Raw genomic sequence first — 23,716 nt, forward strand, 5'->3', positions numbered from 1 at the left:
ATTTAATTCGCATCCCCACCAAGCTTATCTCCTCTCCTTGACCTTGACTTCCTTCACTTTTTCGAGTCCGCATCTAGGGGTGTCAATGGTACCTTTTTAGCCGTTTATCCGACCCGTATCGTATTCGATAAAGCGGGTATGAGTAAAAAAAATTTTCGTTAGCTTATTGGGTATAGGTAATTATTTTTTTTCGTTAAATAAATGAGTAAGGATATGGGTAATGACTATTTCGTACCTGTTACCCTATAGAGTAATTATAAAATCTAAATATATATTCAATTCAATTTATAACCCACTTAAATGTATATTCAATTCAATTTCCAACCCACTTAAATTTATATTCGTGTTTTTGAATTTTTATTCTTTATAAAAAATAATTTAGTTGGAATTCATTGCACATTTTTTTTTATTAGAAATGCAATTATGTATATGTGAAATGAATGATTTTTTGATGTTTAATTTGTAAAATATAATAAAACTAATTATTATACTAGTATTATCCGTTATTCACCCGCTACTGTTTCGTTACCCGATAATATTAACGGGTAAGGGTAGGGTAGGGTAAGATCAATTTTTAATGGATATGGGTAGGGTATGGGTAAAGCCAATTTTAATGGGTATGGATATGAAAATGTCTCCACCCGACCCGTACCGTACCATTGACACCCCTATCTGCATCGTCTGCATGAACTCAAAAAAGCATCTTTTGAGTTAATAGATATTGGCTCTCTTATTGTAACAGAGTCCATCCGACCGCCGCCTAAAATATAGGAGTCTTCAATATTAATGTGGATTTCATTTACACGGTTTTTAAAGCTGATCAGATGGACCAGATGTACAAACTCAAAAGATTCCTTTTTGAGTTAAAGATAAAAAAAAGCTCTTCAACGTCAATTTTCTCATAATAGTTTAAAGGAAAAAAAAATTAGACTTAAAACTAGGGGTGTCAACTGATACGATAAGAGTTCGGTAGAAGCATTTTTATATTCGTATCCGTTACAAATTATTCTTACAAATATTTTTATTATTTTTATTATTTACTTTCAAATATATATACAAACATATATACATGTTTTAAATGTATAAAGATTTGTTTTATTTATCTGCTTTAATGGTTAATTAAGTATAACACAACTACATAGTTAAGATGATTAATTATCCAAATTCTAATTTTTTTAATAAAATACATTTTTCAAAAAGATCAAGAAGTTGAAGGATATTAATATATATATATATATATATATAATGAGGAGGGATCAAGTTACAACACTTGAAAGTTACAACAAAGTTACAACATCATTTTTTTTCATTTTCAAAGTCCAAATCGTCGATCCAAACCGTTAGATATTCAATCTATATTAAAATGTGCTTGCAGACCAAATTTTACAATTTTTGAAATTTTTTTGCTATTTATTAAGATGGGTACAAAATTGCTGTTTTTTAATGGTGCAGAATTTTAATAAAAACAGCAATTTTGTACCCATCTTAATAAATAGCAAAAAAATTTCAAAAAATGTAAAATTTGGTCTGCAAGCACATTTTAATATAGATTGAATATCTAACGGTTTGGATCGACGATTTGGACTTTGAAAATGAAAAAAAATAATGTTGTAACTTTGTTGTAACTTTCAAGTGTTGTAACTTGATCCCTCCTCATATATAATATGAGGAGGAATCAAGTTACAACAATTTTTGAGTTACAATAACCATTTTCTACATTTTCAAAGTCCAAATCGTCGATCCAAACCGTTAGATGTGATCTCTACAATAAAATGTGCTTGGAGACCAAATTTTACATTTTTTGGAATTTTTTTACTATTTATTAAGATGGATACAAAAACTAGTCAAATTCAGACCATTGAATTTTGTACCCATCTTAATAAATAGTAAAAAAATTTCAAAAAATATAAAATTTGGTCTCCAAGCACATTTTATTGTAGAGATCACATCTAACGGTTTGGATTGACGATTTGGACTTTGAAAATGTAAAAAATAGTTGTTGTAATTTGTTGTAACTCAAAAATTATTATAACTTGATCCCTCCTCATATAATATATATACTTTTTTTATAATTATCCGATGAAATAACGGACACGAAATAGGTTTTACTTATACTCTTATATGTTTAGATAACAAATTTTTTTTTATACATACATGATAAATTTAGAAAAAAAATATATTAATCATACCTATTGAATACAATGCGAATCAAATAAACGAATAAAAGGGTGCCATCGACACTCCTAGAGACATCAAACGATAGATTAGTGCAGTTTGCTCTCTCTAAATCTGAAATATAATAAAACTACCACGCCACGCACAAAATGAAGAATTTTTTTCATAGACCATAATTAATAAAATGAATTTTACGGAACCAATATGATTGGTTTTTTTTTTTCAAAAACCATAAGGACCGTATGGTCCCTACGGTCTCTAAAATTGTATTTTTTCAGACCGTATGGACCATACGGTCTTACCTTTTTTTTTTTTTTTTTCTTTTAAAAAAAAACATAATTTTTTTAAATTTTTAAATTTTTTTAAATTTTTTGTATTAAAATATTAGAAATATTGAATATATTTCTTTGAAAATAGATGAAACATGATATAATTTGATTTATTAGAAAAACTGCAACAAATAACCCGGATCAATATTTTTCAGATCGAATTTTTTGCGGCTGTAAGAAAAATTAATATATTTCTTTATGTGTTATTGGAAAAAAATAAAAATGCTTAGATTCTGAGTTATTGATCCCAGTTCAAAAGTCACTTCTAGATAATCCAGAAAATATTGTGATCATTCTAGGACATTTAATTTATAAAAAGTTGTATCTGTTTTGATAATTCTTTTTGAATAACAATTATTAAATAACTTAAAGTTTTTATTTTTTTTTCAAAAATAGATACCACTTTTCATAAATTAAATGTACTAGAGGGATCACAATATTTTCTGAATTACCTAGAAGTGACTTTTGAACCGGGATCAATAACTCAGAATCGAAGCATTTTTATTTTTTTCCAATAACACATAAATAAATATATTAATTTTTTCTTACAGCCGCGAAAAATCCGATCTGAAAAATATTGATCCGGGTTATTTGTTGCAGTCTTTCTAATAAATCAAATTATATTATATTTCATCTATTTTCAAAGAAATATATTCAATATTTCTAATATTTTAATACAAAAATAAAAAAAATTTAATTTTTTTTAAAATTTATGTTTTTCTTAAAAAAAAAAGAAAAAGAAAAAAAATGTAAGACCGTATGGACCATACGGTCTGAAAAAAAAATGCAATTTTAGAGATTGTAGGAACCATATGGTCGTTATTGTTTTTGAAAAAAAAAATAATCATTCCGTAAAATTTGTTTTATTAAATATGGTTTATGAAAAAAATTCCAAAATGAATCCGATTACTTGTCATTGGAATCAGGAAGTGATCCGATCCGCACCAGGCACCAGCCCACGTCTCCGCTCCTTCGTCAGACCGTGACCTTCTCTCGCTGAGTCCCCCTCCTCCGCCTTCCCTTCCTCTCCAAGCAACCAGCCGCATCGCTTCGCATCGAAACCCACATTCATCTTCGTTTAAACAGACAAGTGCCGCAGATCGAAGCGTATTTACCCTCTTTTCGTAGCCTGTGCGCAGTAAGAAGAGAGAACGAAAGAACGAGGAGACGAGGTTAGTTTCATATCCTATTGTGTTGCTTTGTTTCTATTGGTAATTGTTATGGCACTCCATTGTGTTTAACCTGTTGGGTGTGCAAAGTGTTTGACGAAATGCCATATAGAGTGTTTGACCAGCTTAATGAGCTCTATCCAATTATGGATCTAATTTATGTTTATCAATTCTTTTCACTGGCGTGCCACCAGATAACAAACTCAATTGAGCTATATGGTTAAAGGGTTAAATGGCGGTGATTTTTCAGTTGGGAAAAGATTAGAAAAGGAAAAAAATAAGGGACGAAAAGAGAAAGACTAATGGGTGGACTTTCTGTATCGGAAGCCTTGCATTTCTTGGTGAAATTGATCTAACTTTATTATTACATTGGTGTTGACAGATCTTCCCGGAGTTCCTGATTGTTCAATTCTGAGAGGCCTGATGTATATATGATTGGATTCTGTAAACATGAAGCGCTTTGTGTACATAAATGATGATTCATATCAGGATGTGTATCGTGATAACCGGATTTCTAACACCAAATATACCTTACTGAATTTCCTTCCTAAGAATCTATGGGAGCAATTTGGGTTTGTCTTTCTTTCTTAATTTTACAAGTCAATTAAAATGCATTAATCTAATTTACAGAAGACTGCCACCTTATACTTTTGGTGCAAAACTAAGCAAACAAAAGGAGCAGAAAATGGAATTTGATTAGCTTATTTCAATTTAATCTTATTAAGGTACTAAACTTTTAGTAAGATATGGTCACAAGCTGTAGACATGGAAAGCTAGTGCGAAAAAGACTCTGATAAAATAGCTGGATTATTTTAGCTAAATTTGGCTTTAACTTTGCTCTCTTTTTTTATGTTAAATATATAAGAGAGTGTTCATCAAAGAACTTATAGTGGGATATTTCATGGCTCCAAATATTTACAATTGTATTTTGCTAGCCATTTTTTTTGTAGATTTACATCTGCCCTTATTTCTACTTACACTGTTAAGAAGTATTCATTAGTGCCCTAAAATCATGTAGCACCAAAGCACAACTTTTACTATTGTATTTTCTGACATTTTGTTGTAGAAAAGATGATCGAACTGATACTTACAACTGCCATATTTAATGTAAAGAGGCTATCTAAAACTTGGTAATATAAAAGCTAAACAAACAGTAAAATCTAACCTATAGAGTGCCTACATTGCAACAATAATTCAAAAGCATTGGGGCTAACCTTATATTTTTACTTGTATTTTAAAATTATAGACGGTTCATGAATCAATATTTCCTGCTGATTGCTTGCCTGCAACTGTGGTCTCTCATTACACCAGTGAACCCGGCCAGCACGTGGGGTCCACTTATCTTCATATTTGCTGTATCAGCCACAAAGGAGGCATGGGATGACTACAACCGCTATGTCTCCGACCGACAGGCCAATTGCAAGGATGTTTGGGTGGTGAAAAATGGTGTTCGAAGAAATGTATGTTTTTTCTTTTCAAACTTCTAACCTTCCTATATGATATGCGACAGGGAATTGTGCACACATTTCCCTATATTATTAGCTAGCTGGAGCAAATAATATGGAAATGAACCCAATCGCTAGCCTACCCCAACTTGTTTGGGACTGCTTGGCTGTTGTTGTCATTGTCGTCGTCGTTGTTGTTGTTGTTATTAGCTAGCTGGAGCAAATCCAGTTGTTGTTGCAAATGTTCATGACTTTTTCAGAAATTGTTGGTAAGCTTTACTATTAGGGGTATCTTAACCACGGTTGTCCTTCAACTATAGCATTGCCTTGGTTGTGAGAATGAAAGTTAAAACAGTTTTTCCCTGAGAAGATTGTGTTATGACTGTTTTATTTTGCATTTGCATTATGATTTCTGTTGCATAATAGAAATTGTTGAGTAGTTCACTTTTTAAAAACAATTAGATGGTTGGTTCTAGAGGAAAGCTCAGCAGCGCCCCTGAACTTTTGCATGCTGAATGTGGCATCTGAACTTGAAGAATTCTTCAGTGTGGGCCTTAATATTTGGACTATACTTGTCCATTTTTTAGTTGCTGACAATGTGGCAAAAATGAGAGATGAAATGTGCAGAGGTGGTAGACCCTGTGACCACATCAGAGATCAAAATATGAAATTTGATTGTTTGTCTTAGTCTGGGTACAATCACTCATTTATCATCCTAATTCTTGACATGTCAGCACAATTAGGTGATAAGCAATATATCGAACAGAAAACACGTTAGCTTGTTAAAACTAAGGAGGTAAATTACGGCATGGGTGAGATGGGATCGAACTTAAAGAAATCCTGCATTCTGGACTCCTACCTCTTTGTATCTGGAAGTAGTTTTAGTCAGAATTCCCAACCTTGCGTTGATGCAGCTTCCTGTCAATTTATGATGTCAAATCGAGCTGTATGTTCTAAATTTTTGAGTTTGACATGAATTGCTTGTGCTTTTTATTCAGATTCAAGCCCAAGATATACGTGTTGGTAATATAGTATGGCTTAGAGAAAATGAAGAGGTCCCTTGTGATCTTGTCGTGATTGGGACTTCGGATCCACAAGGCATGTGCAATGTTGAGGTATAACAATTTCAATTGACTTTTAGGATTATTTTTTTCTTATGTTTATGACAATCGTATCACTTTTCAATTATCATAACTTGGTTCAGCATACTGGTGAAAGCAATATATAGTTTTAAAAACAAAGTTTATCTGTTATTGGTTGGCATTATACTTTTCTTGCCAAGCTAGATTCTCCAGTTCTGGTGTAAGGTTTTTGCAACTGCATTGCAGAAAAAAAAATACAATCAAAGAAGAAAAAGAGAAGTCTTATATTTGTTTTTATTTTTTGTCTTTTTAGACAACTGCCTTAGATGGAGAAACAGATCTCAAGACAAGCGTAGTTCCACCGACTTGTGCTGGCCTTGACTCTGAGCAACTTTGCAAGATCAAGGTAGTTAAATGAACAACATTGCTACCATTTTTATCTTTTGGGTGTTTTTTTGTAAATTTCATTTAGGTCTTTCTTTATTTTAGTTCCTAACTTCTTATGAAATGCTAAAGGGGGTTATTGAGTGCCCAAATCCGGATAAAGATATCAGAAGATTTGATGCAAATATGCGGCTTTTCCCTCCCTTCATTGACAATGATACATGTCCGTTGAGCATAAACAACACTCTCCTACAATCCTGCTACTTGAGAAATACTGAATGGGCTTGTGGTGTGGCTGTTTATACTGGTTAGTTACTTTACATTGTAAAACCTGTATTCGTGCTTTTCGTGTGCAGGAAGTTACTTCACAATCATTGGTATCTCATGTTTTGTTCAAAGAGCACCCTATGCTGTAAATGTTTAGGAGATGGTTAAGAGTCATAGTTGCTGGCAGATAGTTTGGTTGTGGAAAAATGTTCTAACGAATGTGTTTTTAACAAGTATATATTGTCATGTGGTAAAGGGTTCCAAAACAGATAATCTGGGTCTATAATCTGTTTGATCACAAATATTGTTGTTATTATTGTTTTTTAGGAAAAAATAAGTTAGTCAAAATTTAGCTTTGTTACTATAGCTTTTGTTTGTGTTGTTGTTATTTATTGCTCTCTGTTTGAGATTATGCAAATATTTTTCCAATGGTTGGCAAAAACAACATACCTCATATTGGGAACTAGCACCCAATTCTTGAACATTACCAGTTCTGCATTTGTTCGTATCAATCTTACAACACTACACTGAAATAAAATTTGACATACTAATTTTAAGGTCAATTTTCAAGCATGCACCTTAGTCATTTCTGTCGTCATTTATAACTTCGATATTGATAGTTTGTGTGTTATCTGCATACAACTCATAAGAATTTTTTTTGTCACAATTAGGAGAAATATTGTTTTATTTGCAAATTCTGATAAATTGTTTTCTGAAATTTGTAAAACCTCTCAAAATATGAGTTGCACTTGTTCTCTTTTCACGTATTGAAACAGAAATTGAGGAAATTGTAAAAATCTTCTTCAGGCAATGAAACCAAGTTGGGAATGAGTAGGGGCATACCAGAGCCCAAACTAACAGCTGTAGATGCAATTATCGACAAATTGACGGGTGCGATTTTCTTGTTTCAAATATCCGTTGTTGTTGTTCTAGGATTTGCTGGCAATATTTGGAAGGATACTGAATCTCGGAAGGTAATGTCATTTTATTATTTCAGCTGAGTAATGTAGCATGCTAAGTTCCATCATTCTTCTAATGTCAAACAAACAACACAAAAAATAAATGAAATGTAAGCCCCAAGTTTTTCTCACCTCCTGTGAAACACATGAAAGAAATGAGAAAGATAAATTGGAAGATCCTGGTCATATATGATGCTGATGCTGGCCATAGGGTTGGGATATGTTGATAATGCATTAACTTGACAATCTGACAAATGGTAAAAAAAGTAATTTATAATTTCGAAATCCGAATTTTGAAATGTGATCTGTACTATATTTATATGATGCACATGAAATTTGATGGATTTGATGCAAATTTTACTGTTCATAAACCGACTTAAAACTTGTAGCGACCTATATTTAATGTTTGCTGGCGGAATATCAAATAACACTCAAGTTGCATGAAATTTGATACACAATCAATTCGTTGGTGTAATTTTTTTTTTTTTTCAATTTTTTTCAATTTTTCTTGCTTGATTTGAAAATATATTGTCAAGGTAGTCTAAATGCTCATTGTCAAGGGATATTAAGTTATTAACCCTTAGATATATGTCGCACATTGCACATGAATGTTTGGTGTATGTGATTTACTGCCGACTTATATATAATTTTGTCTCATAACTGTTACTATTGTTTTGTGTAGCAATGGTATATTGCATATGCTGATGAAGACCCATGGTATGAGTTCATGATAATACCATTACGATTTGAGTTATTATGCTCCATAATGATCCCTATTTCTATAAAGGTATGTACTTCCTGTTAGTGATTTAAACCTTAATTTTAAAAAGGAATATTTTATCAAAAAAATGATTTGGAAAGGAATAAATGAGCATACTAACCTATAATCCCAGGGTTTTTAGAAGGATTTCTTGCCCTTTCTCTTTGCCTTTGGTGCCAATATGAACTGTTATCTGAACAAATATCTTTTTTTATAGGTTTCACTTGACTTTGTGAAAAGCTTATATGCAAAGTTCATTGACTGGGATGAAGAAATGTTTGACCAAGAAACTAATACTCCTTCTCATGCTGCTAAGTAAACTGTTGTATTTATTATCACAGTTTTGTTAGGTTTTGATATTGTCTATTAGGCAGTTGCACACTTCCTATATAGTATGTGAGCTTGCTTTGTGAACTTAATCTCATAATTGTGGTTGAAATGTTTCCAAAATCACTACCTGATGTGCAAAACCCAATATGCATGGTTTGAGCGCTGTACAACAAAGTAGAAAATCGATGCCACTTGTATTCACAGTCTGGTATACTCGGCACCAATTTGCAAGACATGCTTTAATGTATTGAATTTTATTTTGTATTTGGTTTTGCAGCACAGCAATAAGTGAAGACTTGGGGCAAGTTGAATACATCTTAACTGACAAAACAGGGACACTGACTGAGAATAAAATGATCTTTAGGAGATGCTGCATCAATGGAATTTTTTACGGGAATGAGAGTGGTGATGCTTTGAAAGGTTGTGCTCTTCCTTTCCATACACTCTGTATTTGGCTTGAACTTATGATCTGACTTTGTGTATGTGTGGGCATCTGTCTGCTCCCTTCTTCTTCTTTTGCAAATCAGATACCCAACTGCTAAATGCTGTCACTAGCAATGAGAGTCCTGTCATCAGATTACTCTTAATTATGACGCTCTGCAACACTGTTGTTCCTGTTGAAAGGTAAATACTTGATGTATCATTTTTCTTGTATAAATGTAACAATTGTTGAAATCTGATAGTTTTACTAGTTGGATTTATCAGATCATGAACTCAATATATTTGTGCAGTTCCTGTTGTGTACCAGACTAATACCAGTCTGCACGTTGTTTGTTAATTTTTTTCATTGTTTTGTGTCTTCTGTGCTTTGGGGTTATTTTGCGAAGCTTAGTTTAGCCATAGCATTGTTATTGCAGAGAAACATGTGGCACAAATTAATGGAGGCCATGTATGTACCAGTTAGTACTCAGTAATGCTAGCGTAGCTTGCATGCTGTGATGTTGGTGGGCACAGTTATTTTCTGCTCCCTGGGTGCTAAGCCCCTATTCATATTTAACTTTAATTCTGATCATCTTAATTGGACGACTGTCACTATTAATAATCAATTCCTTTCTTTATTTGGATTCTAGCAAAACTGGAGGTATTACATACAAGTCACAGTCGCAAGATGAAGATGCTCTTGTTAACGCTGCTGCCTGCTTGCATATGGTACTGGTCAGCAAAAAGGGTAGCATCGTTGGTAGGTAATTCCTCTTAAGAAGTTATCATTTATGTAGTAAACTGCACAGATTTTGCTTGGTGCTGCCACCCTTTGCTGAGATTTGGTTTTTTAAGTTTTTGAAGTTCCCATCTTGTCCCTGAGCTCTCAAATTTGTGCCAATTGGCCTCACCAATATCTTCTATAAAAAAAGTGGACACATCAATACTAGCGGGCATTGCATTTGCAATAAGGGAATTGTGCCTTCAGCAATTCATTGGAAACACTTCTCTTCCATGATGGCATGGATGTTTGTAAAAGATTTATGAACATTCTGCTATCTAAACTCTAGATTTTGAGTTATTTATGGTCGTTGTACTTCTAGATGATTCCCAGTTTGGTCTGTAAATTTGAATTTGAACTGAAAAAAAAAACAAGTTTAGGACCGGAATGGGAATAATAAAGTAGTCAGATTAGAGTCTACCAAAATGGGACTTTCTGAAACTTTTAAGCATTGCTAATGTGAAGAAGTATTGGCCAGAGGCATGTTATCTATGTCAAAATGATGATGTGGACTCAGGCATTGGTCTCCATCCAGGACCAATGTGGTATGCATTGTAAAGTTTATGAGCCTTATGGAAACTTTTAAGCCTGAAGTGCCAAAAAGGGAAGGTTATACTTGTTGGTTTTAGTTATTTTTTTATATATCTTTCATTGTATTTTATTTTTATAAACAGTTTTTTTAATTAAACTACTTAGCTTTTTTTATTTTTGTATGGTTTGTGGTCAAACATTTCTTTGTTTTTACTGTGATTCTATGGCTTTTTTTTTTCCTATCAGCGTGATTTAAATTGGTGGTTGTAGTTGTAATCAAACTAGGCACATGATTTTGGTAGAAACCACTGTTTAGCCTTTTGGTTATGGTCTTACTCAAGGTGTTCGTGACTTCCCTATCTTTTTCTTTCGTGTGTCAACCCCTCTTCTTCACAGGAATAAATTTCAATGGTCAACGCATGCTGTATGAGATACTTGACATACTAGAGTTCACTTCTGATCGAAAAAGAATGTCAGTTGTGGTAAAGGACTGCCAAACTGGCGGAATTCTTCTCTTAACCAAAGGCGCCGATGAGACTATTTTCCCGTGCTCTTATCGAGGTAAAATGGCACTATAAGTCCACTTTTGTCAATCATATAACCTGTAAGGTCATCTTCAAGGTATTGGTTTAATGATATCTATCTTCAACCATGATCCACCTTGGCCAGAACTTGTTGATATAAAAAAGGAATTAACATGTTTTTCCATAATTTAGATGGACTTTATTATCTTTAGAACCATGACCCCTTGGTCAGAACTTGTTGATATAAAAAAGAAATTAACATGTATTTTTCATAATTTAGACGGACTTCAGTTGAATGTTCCAAATCTGGTATGAAATCATTCTCCTGAAATGTAGCAATTCAATTATGTAATTGTCCTTATTACATTGCATTCTATTGGTTGCCAAACAATCTTAAATTGCAGAGAATTTAATATATGACCTATTTTATGATCTAGAGTATGCTATTTTTAGTTTTCCATCGTGTCAGTTTCAACAATGAGTGTGGCGACTGTCAATCTAATTTGGTCAAGTATAGTATAGGGATAAATTTGCTAGTTGTGGAAACTGAAAAACACGGGCATTTAAATAAAATGGCATTACTTTACAATATTTCTTACGTCTGTTATTGACAGATGTGATGACTTTCAATTTTTATGGGCACGGGTACTTTAAGGTCTTCTATGGGCAATGAAATTTTGCCTCTTTACCCCAGAAAAAAGAAACAAAGAAAGAAGGAATGCTAAATTTAAATTAGTGCCTAATAGACACTGAATGAGGAATGATACAGTACCTGTGACATTTCTGGCAATGAATATCTATCCACCTTAATATTTCATAATAATTGGATTTTTTCTGATGATTTAATGAAGACATTTGATTGTAATTTGTTGCAGCTTGGAAACTTTAAACAAAATTGTTGCTTTGTAAAATGTTTTCTCATCTGATCTTTCAACTTCAGGTCAACAAATCAGAGTTTATGTTGATGCGGTAGAACAGTACGCACAATTAGGATTGCGAACACTCTGTTTGGGATGGCGCGAATTGAGAGAAGATGAATATTTGAAATGGTCAAAGTTGTTTAAAGAAGCAAGCAGCTCATTAATTGATCGAGAGGTAATGCATGAGTTAAGATAGTCTACCTCTCTCTGAAATTGTGTTATGCGGGATGTTCTAATAAACATGAAATGTAATACAGATATAGTTCCCTAAGAAAAAAAAGAAGGTCAATTTTTCACCTAGTCTTTTCTTAAATTGCTTTATTTGACTTGCTGCAATATTGTTGCTGAATTATAATAGTAATTGGAGAAACTTAGACATTTTTTAGGGTACCTTTGATGTTTCATTTTTTGGGAAGTCAGACCAACATTACGTTGTTTGCTTATGGTCTCCTGTTTATAATGTAGTGGAAAGTTGCTGACGTCTGTCAGAGGTTGGAGCGTGACCTTGAAATTCTTGGTATCACTGCAATAGAGGATCGTCTTCAGGTACTTATAAAGATTTTGTCCTCGCAATCACATAATATTTGGTTTTAGTTTTGAATTTGTAAGGATTGCCAAGCCTCAACGCAGGTAGAAATTATAATGCACTAGAGCTTAGAGCTTTTTGGAAGGGAATTTGGATAGCTATTTTGGCATGTATAAGTGTTTAACTTTTTATCTGTAAATAAATTTCAGGATTCTTGTGTGGCATTTGTACTTGTCCTTTTTTGTGTTGAACTTTTCTTTTTACTTTATTTTTTGAGTAGAGTGGCGTGCCCGAGACAATTGAAACACTTAGGCGCTCTGGAATAAACTTTTGGATGTTAACTGGTGATAAGCAAAGCACTGCCATTCAAATCGCACTACTATGCAATTTCATCTCTTCAGGTGCTTTTAAGTAAAAATTGGTGTTGGGGTAGTTACTTAAATTATGCTTATTGTCTTAATTTCCTGATGTTTCATTCCAGAGCCGAAGGGCCAGCTTTTGCATATAAATGGAAATACTGAGGATGAAGTAGGGAGAAGCTTAGAGAGAGTCCTACTAACAATGAAGATCACATCATCAGAACCTAAGGTGAGTTTTGTACCAAGAAGCACACACATTTATCATGGGAAAGAATTTATGTGAAGCCAGGGGCGGAGCTAGACTTTAAAGCTATGGGGGTCAAACGTGAATGGGGGTCAATCATATAAATTTTTCATGCGGAGTATGGGGGTCAATTATACAATATCCATAGCATTTTACCCTAAATTATTTAGCAAATCATGTATAATTTCTAAAAATTGAAAATAAATGGGGGTCAATTGACCCCCATTCTCTATTAATAAATACGCCACTGCGTGAAGCAAATACGTTCAATTACCAGAATGATAATACTTCAAGTTGGGGGAAGTGATGAAGCTCAGTCATGGCATTTATTTTTGTATCATGATTACAGGATTTAGCTTTTGTTGTGGATGGGTGGGCCCTTGAGATTATTCTCACGCACTACAAAGAAGCCTTCACTGAGTTGGCTGTTGTATCTCGCACAGCAATCTGCTGCCGGTTAACTCCTTCCCAGAAAGCACAGGTAATTCTCACGCACTTGTTAGTTGTCATCTGACTGTTATTTTCTTTTTTAAAATGCCACCAACTTTTCATTCTTGATGTTTTAATTTGGTGACCGTAATAATTGTAACCGTTATTATAAAGCACATAGTGCAACTAATTTAAAGAAGGGTATTATAAATACTGGTATTTTCTTTTTTGAACTATCACCAACTGTATTTTCATTCTTGATGTTTTAATTTGGTGACCAGCAATAATTGTAGCTGTTTAGTATAAAGAACATAGTGCAACAAACTAATTTAAAGAAGGGTATTAGCATAGCTAGTGCATCTCTACTGCAGAAAAAGAAGTCAGTTTGTTTGGCTATTGAAGTATCATGTATTTATTGCAGCTAGTGCAACTCCTAAAATCATGTGATTACCGAACTCTAGCAATTGGTGATGGTGGAAATGATGTGAGAATGATACAACAGGCCGATATAGGTGTAGGAATTAGTGGCAGAGAAGGGCTTCAAGCTGCAAGAGCTGCTGACTATAGCATTGGAAGTATGTTATCTATCTTTAACACTGCATCAGGCATGTCTCATATAATTTGTGCAGAAGTCCTAAAATTTTGACACATTCATTCTTTGGGGTTTGTAGAGTTCAGATTTTTGAAGAGGTTGATACTTGTTCACGGTCGATACTCATATAACCGGACAGCATTTCTCTCACAATATTCCTTCTACAAGTCTCTTTTGATTTGCTTTATTCAGATTCTGTAAGATATATATTTTTTGTTCTTTTGCAAATCATTTAATCCTTTTATCTTTATACATAATCCATGCTATCGAGTCTGATCATATTCTTTTTGGCAGCTTTTCTTTTCTTTCGGGGATTGCTGGGACTAGCTTATTCAACTCTGTAAGCCTGATGGCTTATAATGTGTTCTACACCAGCATACCTGTCTTGACAAGCGTGCTTGACAAGGATCTTTCTGAAAAGACAGTGATTCAAAACCCTCAGATTCTTATTTATTGTCAAGCAGGAAGGTAAAGATTAAACATAAACATTCTAACTTTTGGAATGTATAAAAATGTCAGATTAGAGAAGACATTGTGGTGAATAGTTATTTGGGTCATAGATCAAATGCATAAGAAAGCCACAAGTGCATCAAGCATATAAATTAACCCGGTTCATCCATTTATGTGAAGTCAATCCTAGATTTTTTTTTTTTTTTTTATAATTTATCTTTAGTTGTGCTTTATTCTCTTCCCTAGAATCATCTTTCCTAGCTCCCATTTGTCATCCTTGATTAGAAAAGAATTAGATGTCTGATCCAGGTTGTGCACTACATGGGATTATTAAAGAGGGTTCTCCTAATTAAGTTGGCAGCTAAGTTCTAAAAAATATATGGAGCATTGTTTCCCTGAAATTCTGGATTAATTTGCCTCATTAGAATTGCAACCAACTTGTAGTAACTGGTTTGAGCACCTTCAAAACTGAAGTTTTAGACACCTGATAATGTCAAAGTCAAGTAAAAATAATAAGTGTCAGAACAGGATCATTTCCTATTATTTATTAAGTCTTTGTTTATTCTATAAGTTCAATTAGTAAGTAAAGATCATTCTCATTTTAGGCTCCTAAACCCGAGCACCTTTGCTGGATGGTTTGGCCGATCATTGTATCATGTGAGTATCACAATTTTTTCTTTTCACATAAGTAGCCCTTTTTTACTCTTATGACATGCAAATTGTGATGTTGGTTGAGTTGCAGGCACTGGTAGTTTTTTTAATAACAATTCATGCATATGCTAATGAGAAAAGCGAAATGGAAGAGCTTTCTATGGTTGCTCTCTCAGGCGCTATTTGGCTACAAGCTTTTGTTGTTACTCTGGAGATGAAGTAAGTTAACCATTTTGGCACATTGGCTCTGTCAAAATTCATATTTGCCTATTTCGTGCACAAGTTTCAGCTCCGTTTTATTTCTGTGTTCTTTTTTTCTTTTACAGTTCTTTCACATTCGTGCAAGTTCTTGCAATATGGGGAAACTTCTTGGCCTTCTATGCAATTAATTTTATAATTAGTAGTGTACCATCAGCTGGCATGTACACCATCATGTTTCGTCTCAGCAGAGATCCAGCTTACTGGATCACTATGCTTGTAAGTATTCTATTTACATGTTTCATTCCTTTTTTTTCCTTGAATAACTTCCCAGTTTGCTTTTTCTGTTACTATTGTACCTGCAGCAAAAGTTTTATAGCATGCTTGAAACCCAAATGGTAAAAGATCTGTACAATTCTAAAAGGGGTATGAATATGCTTGTATACCCCCTATTAACCCTTCTGTCCTGTCTGCGTAATTCAAGAAAAAAGAGAGTGATTTGGGTAATTCAGGAAGAGAAATTTTAATGATTTGATGTCTTTCACCGTCTTAGGATTATATATAAGATACTTCATATTTATTTAGATAATATTTTCAGGTTTGAAAGTGTGCCCTCAACTGTTTTATAACCATTGAAATTTCATTATCTTATTTTTCCAAGATGATATTTTGAGGTGGGACAACTCAGCTATTTTATAACCTTGGAATATTTATCATCCTTGCTCTCATCGTCGTCATTTTATTATCGTTTTTTTAACAATTTTTTTCTTTCTAATTTCAGCTAATTACTGGGGTTGGGATGGGTCCAATTCTAGCCCTGAAGTATTTCAGATACACATACCACCCTAGTGCAATAAACATCTTGCAAAAGGCTGAAAGGTCACGCGGGCCCATATATTCCTTGGCAAACCTTGAGTCTCAACTTAGGCCAATGGAAAAGGATGCCACACAATTGGTCATAAACTCACCCAAAACACGGAATCCAGTGTATGAGCCGCTACTATCTGATTCGCCGAGTGCTACTAGGAGATCCAGCTTACCTTCAGCTTTTGATATTTTCCATTCTGCACAGTCCAGGCTGTCGTCATCTCATCCCAGGAATATCAAAGATAATTAAATTTTGATTTATGATATTATGCAAGTATAGGGATAGAAATTGAACTAATGTATTATTCTGTATTTTTAGCTGAGAATATAGGAAAAGGAAATGAGTTATAGGGGCCAGGCTATCATTTATCTTTAGTTGGTTCATTTCCATAATTTGTGGGGTATAATGGAACCAATTACTAATGATGTCCTAAATTGTGGAGTATAATGAAACTAATAACAGCATATTATCATTCTGACTAATTGTGAAACAAAAAGAATGGAAGTATTATGTAAAAGCTATGCTGATCCCAAGTTGAGTGCAGAACATAGTTCCTGACTTGAACTGGATTAAACCATCTAATTTCTACGAGTTTTAATAAATGGTGATTAAGAGGCAATTTAATGGTTTTTAGCGGATTTAAGTAATAGCTTACTTTGATAAACGGGAATTGAGATCTTGTTAAAACAAACTAGTTACAGAGATATGTTAATTGTAGTTTGGTATTTGTAAAAAAAAAGAAAGTAAATTTTATGAATGATACAAATGTGATGATTTATCAGTCATTTTATCATGCTTAATTACACCTTGTCATATGACAAGGTGTAATTTACCTAATATTACTACGCTGTTTATCCGCTTCATGATTTATCAGTCATATTATCAATGCCTCTTCATTTTATAATTTTAAATGCTGCTTTCTGAAAAAGTAAGTCCTTCGGGATCTTGGTTAGTAAATAGTAATTCATCGGACTCTAATTATGGGATTGATGATAAGACTACCCTCCTTTGGTAATCGGCTTTTAGCTATACCTAACTCTGACTGACCTCGTACCAACAAGCAGCCATGCTTTTGCAACACGGCTATGTTGGTCCAACTGTGGTGCAGATTCAAAACTTTACTTTTTAAAAAAAATAAAAATAAGAGTCAATTTCTGTAAATAATTACAAAAAAAATTAACTGAATTTCAAATCTATAACTTTTCTAAAAGATTATTATTTTAGCCAATAGACTATATAATTATATATTGATTCTCAACCCACCTTTAACATTTAAATACAACTAAACTGCAGTTCAAATTTTTGTAAAAATAATCTTTTTATTTTTATTTTTTAAGATTGTTTTACCGTCAAATCAAGTCATCAGTGCAGGCATGAACCTGATTTCTAGGCTGATTCTAGCTAGCTTTTGAAGCAGCTTTCATCCACTATAGAGGATCCTTCTCACTTTACAGTTTGAGATTTAATCTCAATTGGTTTGAAATTCGGGCTAACGCGATAATATTTTTGGGCTTTGAGATTCGTGACAAGTTAAAAAGAACGGTCCGGATTCATTAATTGTAAAAGATTTCTTTTTCAGTTAATGGAGAAGATGTGATTTGCCTCGATCAATGGTCCTGGTTTATTAATCATAACAGAAGACAAAAACAAAAAACTTAAATCGGTAGCATAGAATGGATGGAATGCTAAAAACTAGCACAACCGGGGAGGAATATCCTGTTTTATGTGGCATCGGATCTTCTTGCTGCAAATACGGCCACTAGAAGGTACCAGAAAAAATATTCTAAAAATATTTGCTTGATAAAAAAATCATTATTTTATGAACATGCAGGGTGTTGAAACCCACTAATCCAATGCATGGCATATGGGATATGGCTTCAATTTAAACAAGAGGACAATGGAGATGACGCTGTCTAATTATGTGGCGGAACTTTTTCCCATTGTTTGTGTAATGTGTATATCTCATTTTTTTCTTTAAATATCAAAAAGTACACCTAACCTATAATAAATGAGGAAAGAAAGTTTGGAATATGAATGCATTCACACAATATTGTACATTCGGCTATGGTCCTATGGACCTCATCATGTAGCCTAAAATAAGATGCGTCAAAGTTATAGACACTTTGTGGACCATTTCGGATTGTAGACTTGACTACACAGAGCTATAGAGATGTCAATAAAATTTATTGAGGAAAGTTTGATAATTTTAACAATATTTAAAAAAAAAATTGAATTTTCAAATCTAACATTAGAGACATAATCACGATTATATTAGGCACTCGTTTATTTGTTACTGGAGTGCAATTTATTTGTTTATTTTTTCTATAGATTATTAAAGTAAATAGTTATGTTTTAATATATATTTGATTCTTTTAAAAAAAAAATTGCAAACTCCAACCGCCAAAAAGGCATGGATTGGATTAGTTTTTTAAGTCATGATGATTGTTTAGAGATTACAATAGTTATTATAACCCAATTGTTTTGGATTGGGTTGAAAATTTTAAGGAAATTCGATCAATTAGATCAGTCACCAGTGTACACTCCTAGACGAGAGAGACGGAGAAGAAGGAGAAAAGGAGAGAGAATGGGAAGAGGAAAAAGAAATCTGTATCACTATAGGTATATGAGGTTGCCAGTGGAAAATTCATACCGTTTTTATAGTTTGGCACAAATGTCAAAGCAGATCTCCTACAGTCATAATAGGGATTGGATTGAGTTGGTTCTGAATGGAATTAATCTAGATCGTTCTTTCTTTTAAATTGTACCTCCGGTACCTAAGGGAACACGGACTGGAGGAAGGGGGGGAGGGTGTTAGAGCTATATTATTTACAACGAAGGTTAAAATGTAGTTAATGCGAATGAAGTGGGAAAAATATATAATTTTTTAAAATATATAAGTTAAATATGAAAAAAAAAAATTAAAAAGAAAAATATGGTAAATTTGAAGGAATAATATCTAAGCTTGAAGATTTATTATCTAAAAAATAGTAAGAATTTAGAAAAATATATAGAATTTGATTTTTAAACATATTTTAATATAAAATATGAAGATTATTTTAAGCAGTTCGATTTGACTATTTAAATTTAGATAAGATTTGAAAACATGACAAATTTGAAGCCTACTCTATAAAATATTAATAAAACGAATATTAAATTGAACTTATCATCACAGAAAAAATATGGCACCGAATTCTTCTACATTAATTGTTTATGTTTATCATTTTCTTGTTAAGTTAAATTATTTGACTTGGACTACTCACATTTTTTTAGTCTCTGTAATTGACTTCTTTGCCCGCGTTCTTTTTAATGATCCTTAACTATTGCAGTGCCAGTGCAATTAATAGCATTGTCTATGTTGTCCGGGTTTGGGCCTTTCAATTCTAGAAAAAAAATTTAATTTAAGGGTTAAACATGATAACTGCTAAACATCCAATTTTTTTTTATTCTGGCACCTATGCTTCTGTTTCTCTTTTTGAAAAAGAAAACAATCCCGTAGGACCGGGCACGTAGTATGCTTAGAGCAATTTGACTTAGACTAGCATCGTTCCATGTGCTGCAGCAGCAGCAGCTTACCAAACCAAAATTTGCTTCTCAGTAGTCAGTAGAGAAAGTAAACTTCGAGTATTATGTCCTAATCACCACACTTGCTTTTCTGCGCCATATGTCCGAAATTTTTATTAATACCATTTCAAAGAAAAATAAATAAACTAAAACACCATTGAAATTGTTAACCCTTCAAAAATCTAAATATCAGTGTATTACAATGTATTTTTGAGTTTTTGGAGGGGCTCAAATCTAATATGCGGCTCTCTAATAATGGAACCACATATTGAATTGGAGGCTCTGGTGGTTTTTTTTTTTTTTTTTTTTTGACAATGGTATTAATAAAAATTTCGGGCCATATATCTAATGAGACCATTTCACTATACACTATCAACTATCAAGAGAAGATTGAGAGAAGTACACAAGTAATTAGACTGAAATTAATTTAAAATTAATTTGAAAAATATTGCACTCATGAAATTATGATTGAAATTAATTTGAAAGTTAATTTCAAATGTACTGCGCTCATATGATTAATTTTGATTATTTTTAGCATTTAGAAATTAAAAAAAAATACATACATCTAAGAAATTAATTTTTGAGATGGAGAAGCGAATAATAATTAATATTTTTGTCAACATGACGTTTTGCAAGCAATTTCATTAAGAGAAATCTTTTTATTTATGAAATTATAATATATTCTTGAAATTGTAAATGAAATTGCCACGTAGAATCTAAAATTAGAATGGAATTTATCAAAGTAGATGCCTAGGTTAATTTTATTTCTTAATAAGATGTCATAAACTTATTTATATCATAGAAATAACTAGTTAAGAAAACCAAATAAAAATTGAAATTTGTGCAAATAGTCAGACACAAACGCAGGATCTCCACGCAGAAATACTTTATAAAACTCAAAATCTTTTTATTTTTATGAAAATTTAATATATCAGATTATTAAAAAAAAATTGGTTGTATCAAAAAAATAGGAGTTGATATTAGTATATTACTTGCCTGAGTCGGAGACTGACAGATTGACATTAGCGACACTGTTTGCTATACAAGCTAGCACCACATTTGATCTCCACAACTCGGTTTTATGAGACCTGGTACTGGTAGGCTCCGAGCTGGTGGGCCCGGTTGCTCCCGATGGCCCACAAAAAGGAAAAAAAAAATCACAAAAACTAGTTTTCACAGTTTGACTGTAATTTAATACAAAAAATTTCGAATCGAATCAAGAACTACAATTTTTTTTGCCAGCCCTAGTTATAGATGTTATTATTATATTACTGTGTTTGACAAAAATAATAAAAAAATAAATATAGTAACAATAGATATTTTTATTCCATGCTTGACATAAATAATTTCTTTTGAACTTTTTTTACAAAAAAATATCATTAATTTTCTTAAATTCCGATAATCATTACAAAATATACTAAATCAAACACTGTAATTATATATTTTTCGAAATGCTGATATTCCATAGAAATATAGAATAATCTCCCGTTATCCCAATTAAAATTATAGGATTTCAAAATTAAAATGACAATATTCAATTATGACCTTTTTTTATTTACTTTTTTCCCGTATTTATGAACCAACCAGTTCTATACAAAGAAGTCGTATAGTAACAAACTGGTAAACAAAATACTAAAACAAAAGAAAAAAGTTATTAACAAGAAAGTAGATAACATCATATACTTTCCAATAATAATTTTATTGTTTCTATATATTTTCGCAATTTTTCTAGAAACCTAAATTTTATTGCTTCACACTATAGATTATTGTATGAAATATTAGAATTCCATATAATGTAACATAAAAAAATATCATTCACGCTAACGTGTTATTATTATGTTTGATTTAGTACAGTTTTCAATGCCTATTAGAATTCAAGAACATCAATAAAATGTTTTATATTTGAAAAAAAAAATGTATTTTCGAAATAAAGTGATTTCCGTTGAGCGAAAATAGAAAAAAAATCATCAAATACAATAATGGAAAAATGACACTAAAATAGCCTTAAAAAACAAGCCAAACTGCCAAACTGCCAAACAGCCTCATAATATCATTTTGTTAATTTCCATGATATTCGTTGCCTAAGAGCATTTACATCCCTGAAACTATTAGAGTTTCTAATATGACGTGGCAGTTTCTAATCCAGTTTCAGAGATATGGGAGAGTTTATTATTTAGAAACTATGCAGGAAAGTTTCTTATTAAGAAACTGTTTATAAACTCTATGTTGGTGAAATGATTAGCTCAAATTGTTTCTCCTTTTTAATTTGTTGCTGATATGGCTTAATAGAAACTCTAAAATGAGTTTCAGGAATGTGAGAGTTAAAAACTTTAAAGACTATAATTTCTAAAAATAGTTAATAGTTATTTAAAAATTCTTTTGAGTTTTAGGAATGTAGATGCTCTAAATACTTGAACCAATTGAGCCAACCCAAACAAAAAATTTCTTTTCCTGAAGCGGCTATTGACTTCGGAAATATGTAGCGAGTCACTGATATTAGGATCCTGTTACCCACTGATTTTACTAATTCAGACAGATGGCTCACATAATCCATCGCACCATATATGGTATTTCGCATCCTCTGAGATATCTCATATTTTGCGTTTTGGAAAATCTCAACCGTTACAATACGTTCTGCGCGAATCTCAAAGCTCAAATAATACTGCATCCTTCGTCACCCCCAAATAGGTACCGGACACGTCGGTCACGCAAAATATGAGATATCTCAGAGGATACGCACTCCATATACGGTGGGCTGTCTGAACGGTTACATAAATTCCCAGTTGTCAACTTGTCATAACATGTGATACCCGTAATAAATACATATTATTTTCATTTATAGAAATTACTTACAATAATATAGAGAAATAGATAATTAATTTGATTTTTTTAGCAATTTAAAAAGAAAAATAATGATTCAATTTCTTTAGTTACCACACTACATCATACAACTACAAATTCAGCTTCTAATTATTTAATTTCATACACAATTTGAACCATTGTTACATAAAATTCAGCTAACTAAAGAACCGAACCAATGAGTCATGAATCATGATTCAGTTCTTTCTATACAATCAAAATTTCTCCACATGTCATCTAATTTCATATATGTTTTTTTTTAATAATTTCTATTAATAAAACATTGTGCAATAAATACGCAAATTAAACGCTCCAGCCTCCAGCCATGCATGATGCGGCCGTCTCTATCTCTATCTATTCCTCTGCTGTAGCCTGTAGGCTTTAGCATCCTACGTCCATCATTCCCGCCTGGCTATCTGTACTCCATCCCTCCTCTCTTTTTCTCCCAACTCAACAATCAACATGCACATCCCGCCAACAAACAGCTCAACTCACCCAATCACCTTTCTTATTCATCACCCATACTTGTCCCCAGTTATTCCTTTTTAGAAAAATGAAGACCAACCCTTTATCTCTGAGATAGAGATTTTTGCATTATCAACTAATTATTTTTTTAAAGATAGATAGAATACAAGTCTCTTATCTTTAAATTAGAATAAATACTGATTCTTGTCCCTAGTGACCTTGATACAATGAAATTCTAATTGCATTGGAGAAAAGAAACAAAAGTAAAATCAATGGTCTGATTGGTGAAATTAAGATTTTTTTTTTTATAATGACAAACATATATTTATATTAACTTCGATGATATCTGTCAAAATTATTCTACGCTTGATGTTTTACCTTGTTCTCTTATTATTGTTAGTGAAAAAATTAAGATATGTTTAATTTTCTATTGGAATA

The 23,716-nt window shown here is 32.5% G+C and overlaps 1 protein-coding gene across 2 annotated transcripts; it reads left to right on the forward strand.

Annotated features, from left to right (window-relative positions):
- The first annotated feature begins 3,389 nt into the window (after positions 1-3,389).
- Positions 3,390-16,910, forward strand: LOC144554591 (phospholipid-transporting ATPase 2-like). 2 transcript variants are annotated; one of them, XM_078302904.1, is made up of 25 exons: positions 3,390-3,676; positions 4,056-4,245; positions 4,920-5,133; positions 6,117-6,233; positions 6,514-6,606; positions 6,717-6,891; positions 7,659-7,825; positions 8,493-8,597; positions 8,788-8,885; positions 9,178-9,320; positions 9,428-9,524; positions 9,971-10,080; positions 11,029-11,193; positions 12,097-12,251; positions 12,542-12,622; positions 12,883-13,003; positions 13,084-13,190; positions 13,555-13,686; positions 14,056-14,209; positions 14,306-14,423; positions 14,521-14,694; positions 15,282-15,333; positions 15,419-15,546; positions 15,654-15,804; positions 16,307-16,910. In XM_078302904.1, exons 2-25 carry the CDS (start codon positions 4,124-4,126, stop codon positions 16,640-16,642), a joined length of 3,315 nt encoding a protein of 1,104 aa, XP_078159030.1. In that variant the 5' UTR covers positions 3,390-3,676; positions 4,056-4,123; the 3' UTR covers positions 16,643-16,910. The 2 variants fall into 2 exon arrangements, 1 of the variants encoding a protein (XP_078159030.1); XR_013511660.1 differs by lacking the exon at positions 14,306-14,423 and having other exon boundaries at positions 16,307-16,754.
- Positions 16,911-23,716: the final 6,806 nt, after the last annotated feature.

This window comes from Carex rostrata, chromosome 1 (genome assembly GCF_964058835.1).
Source record: "Carex rostrata chromosome 1, lpCarRost1.2, whole genome shotgun sequence".
Lineage (NCBI taxonomy): Eukaryota > Viridiplantae > Streptophyta > Magnoliopsida > Poales > Cyperaceae > Carex > Carex rostrata.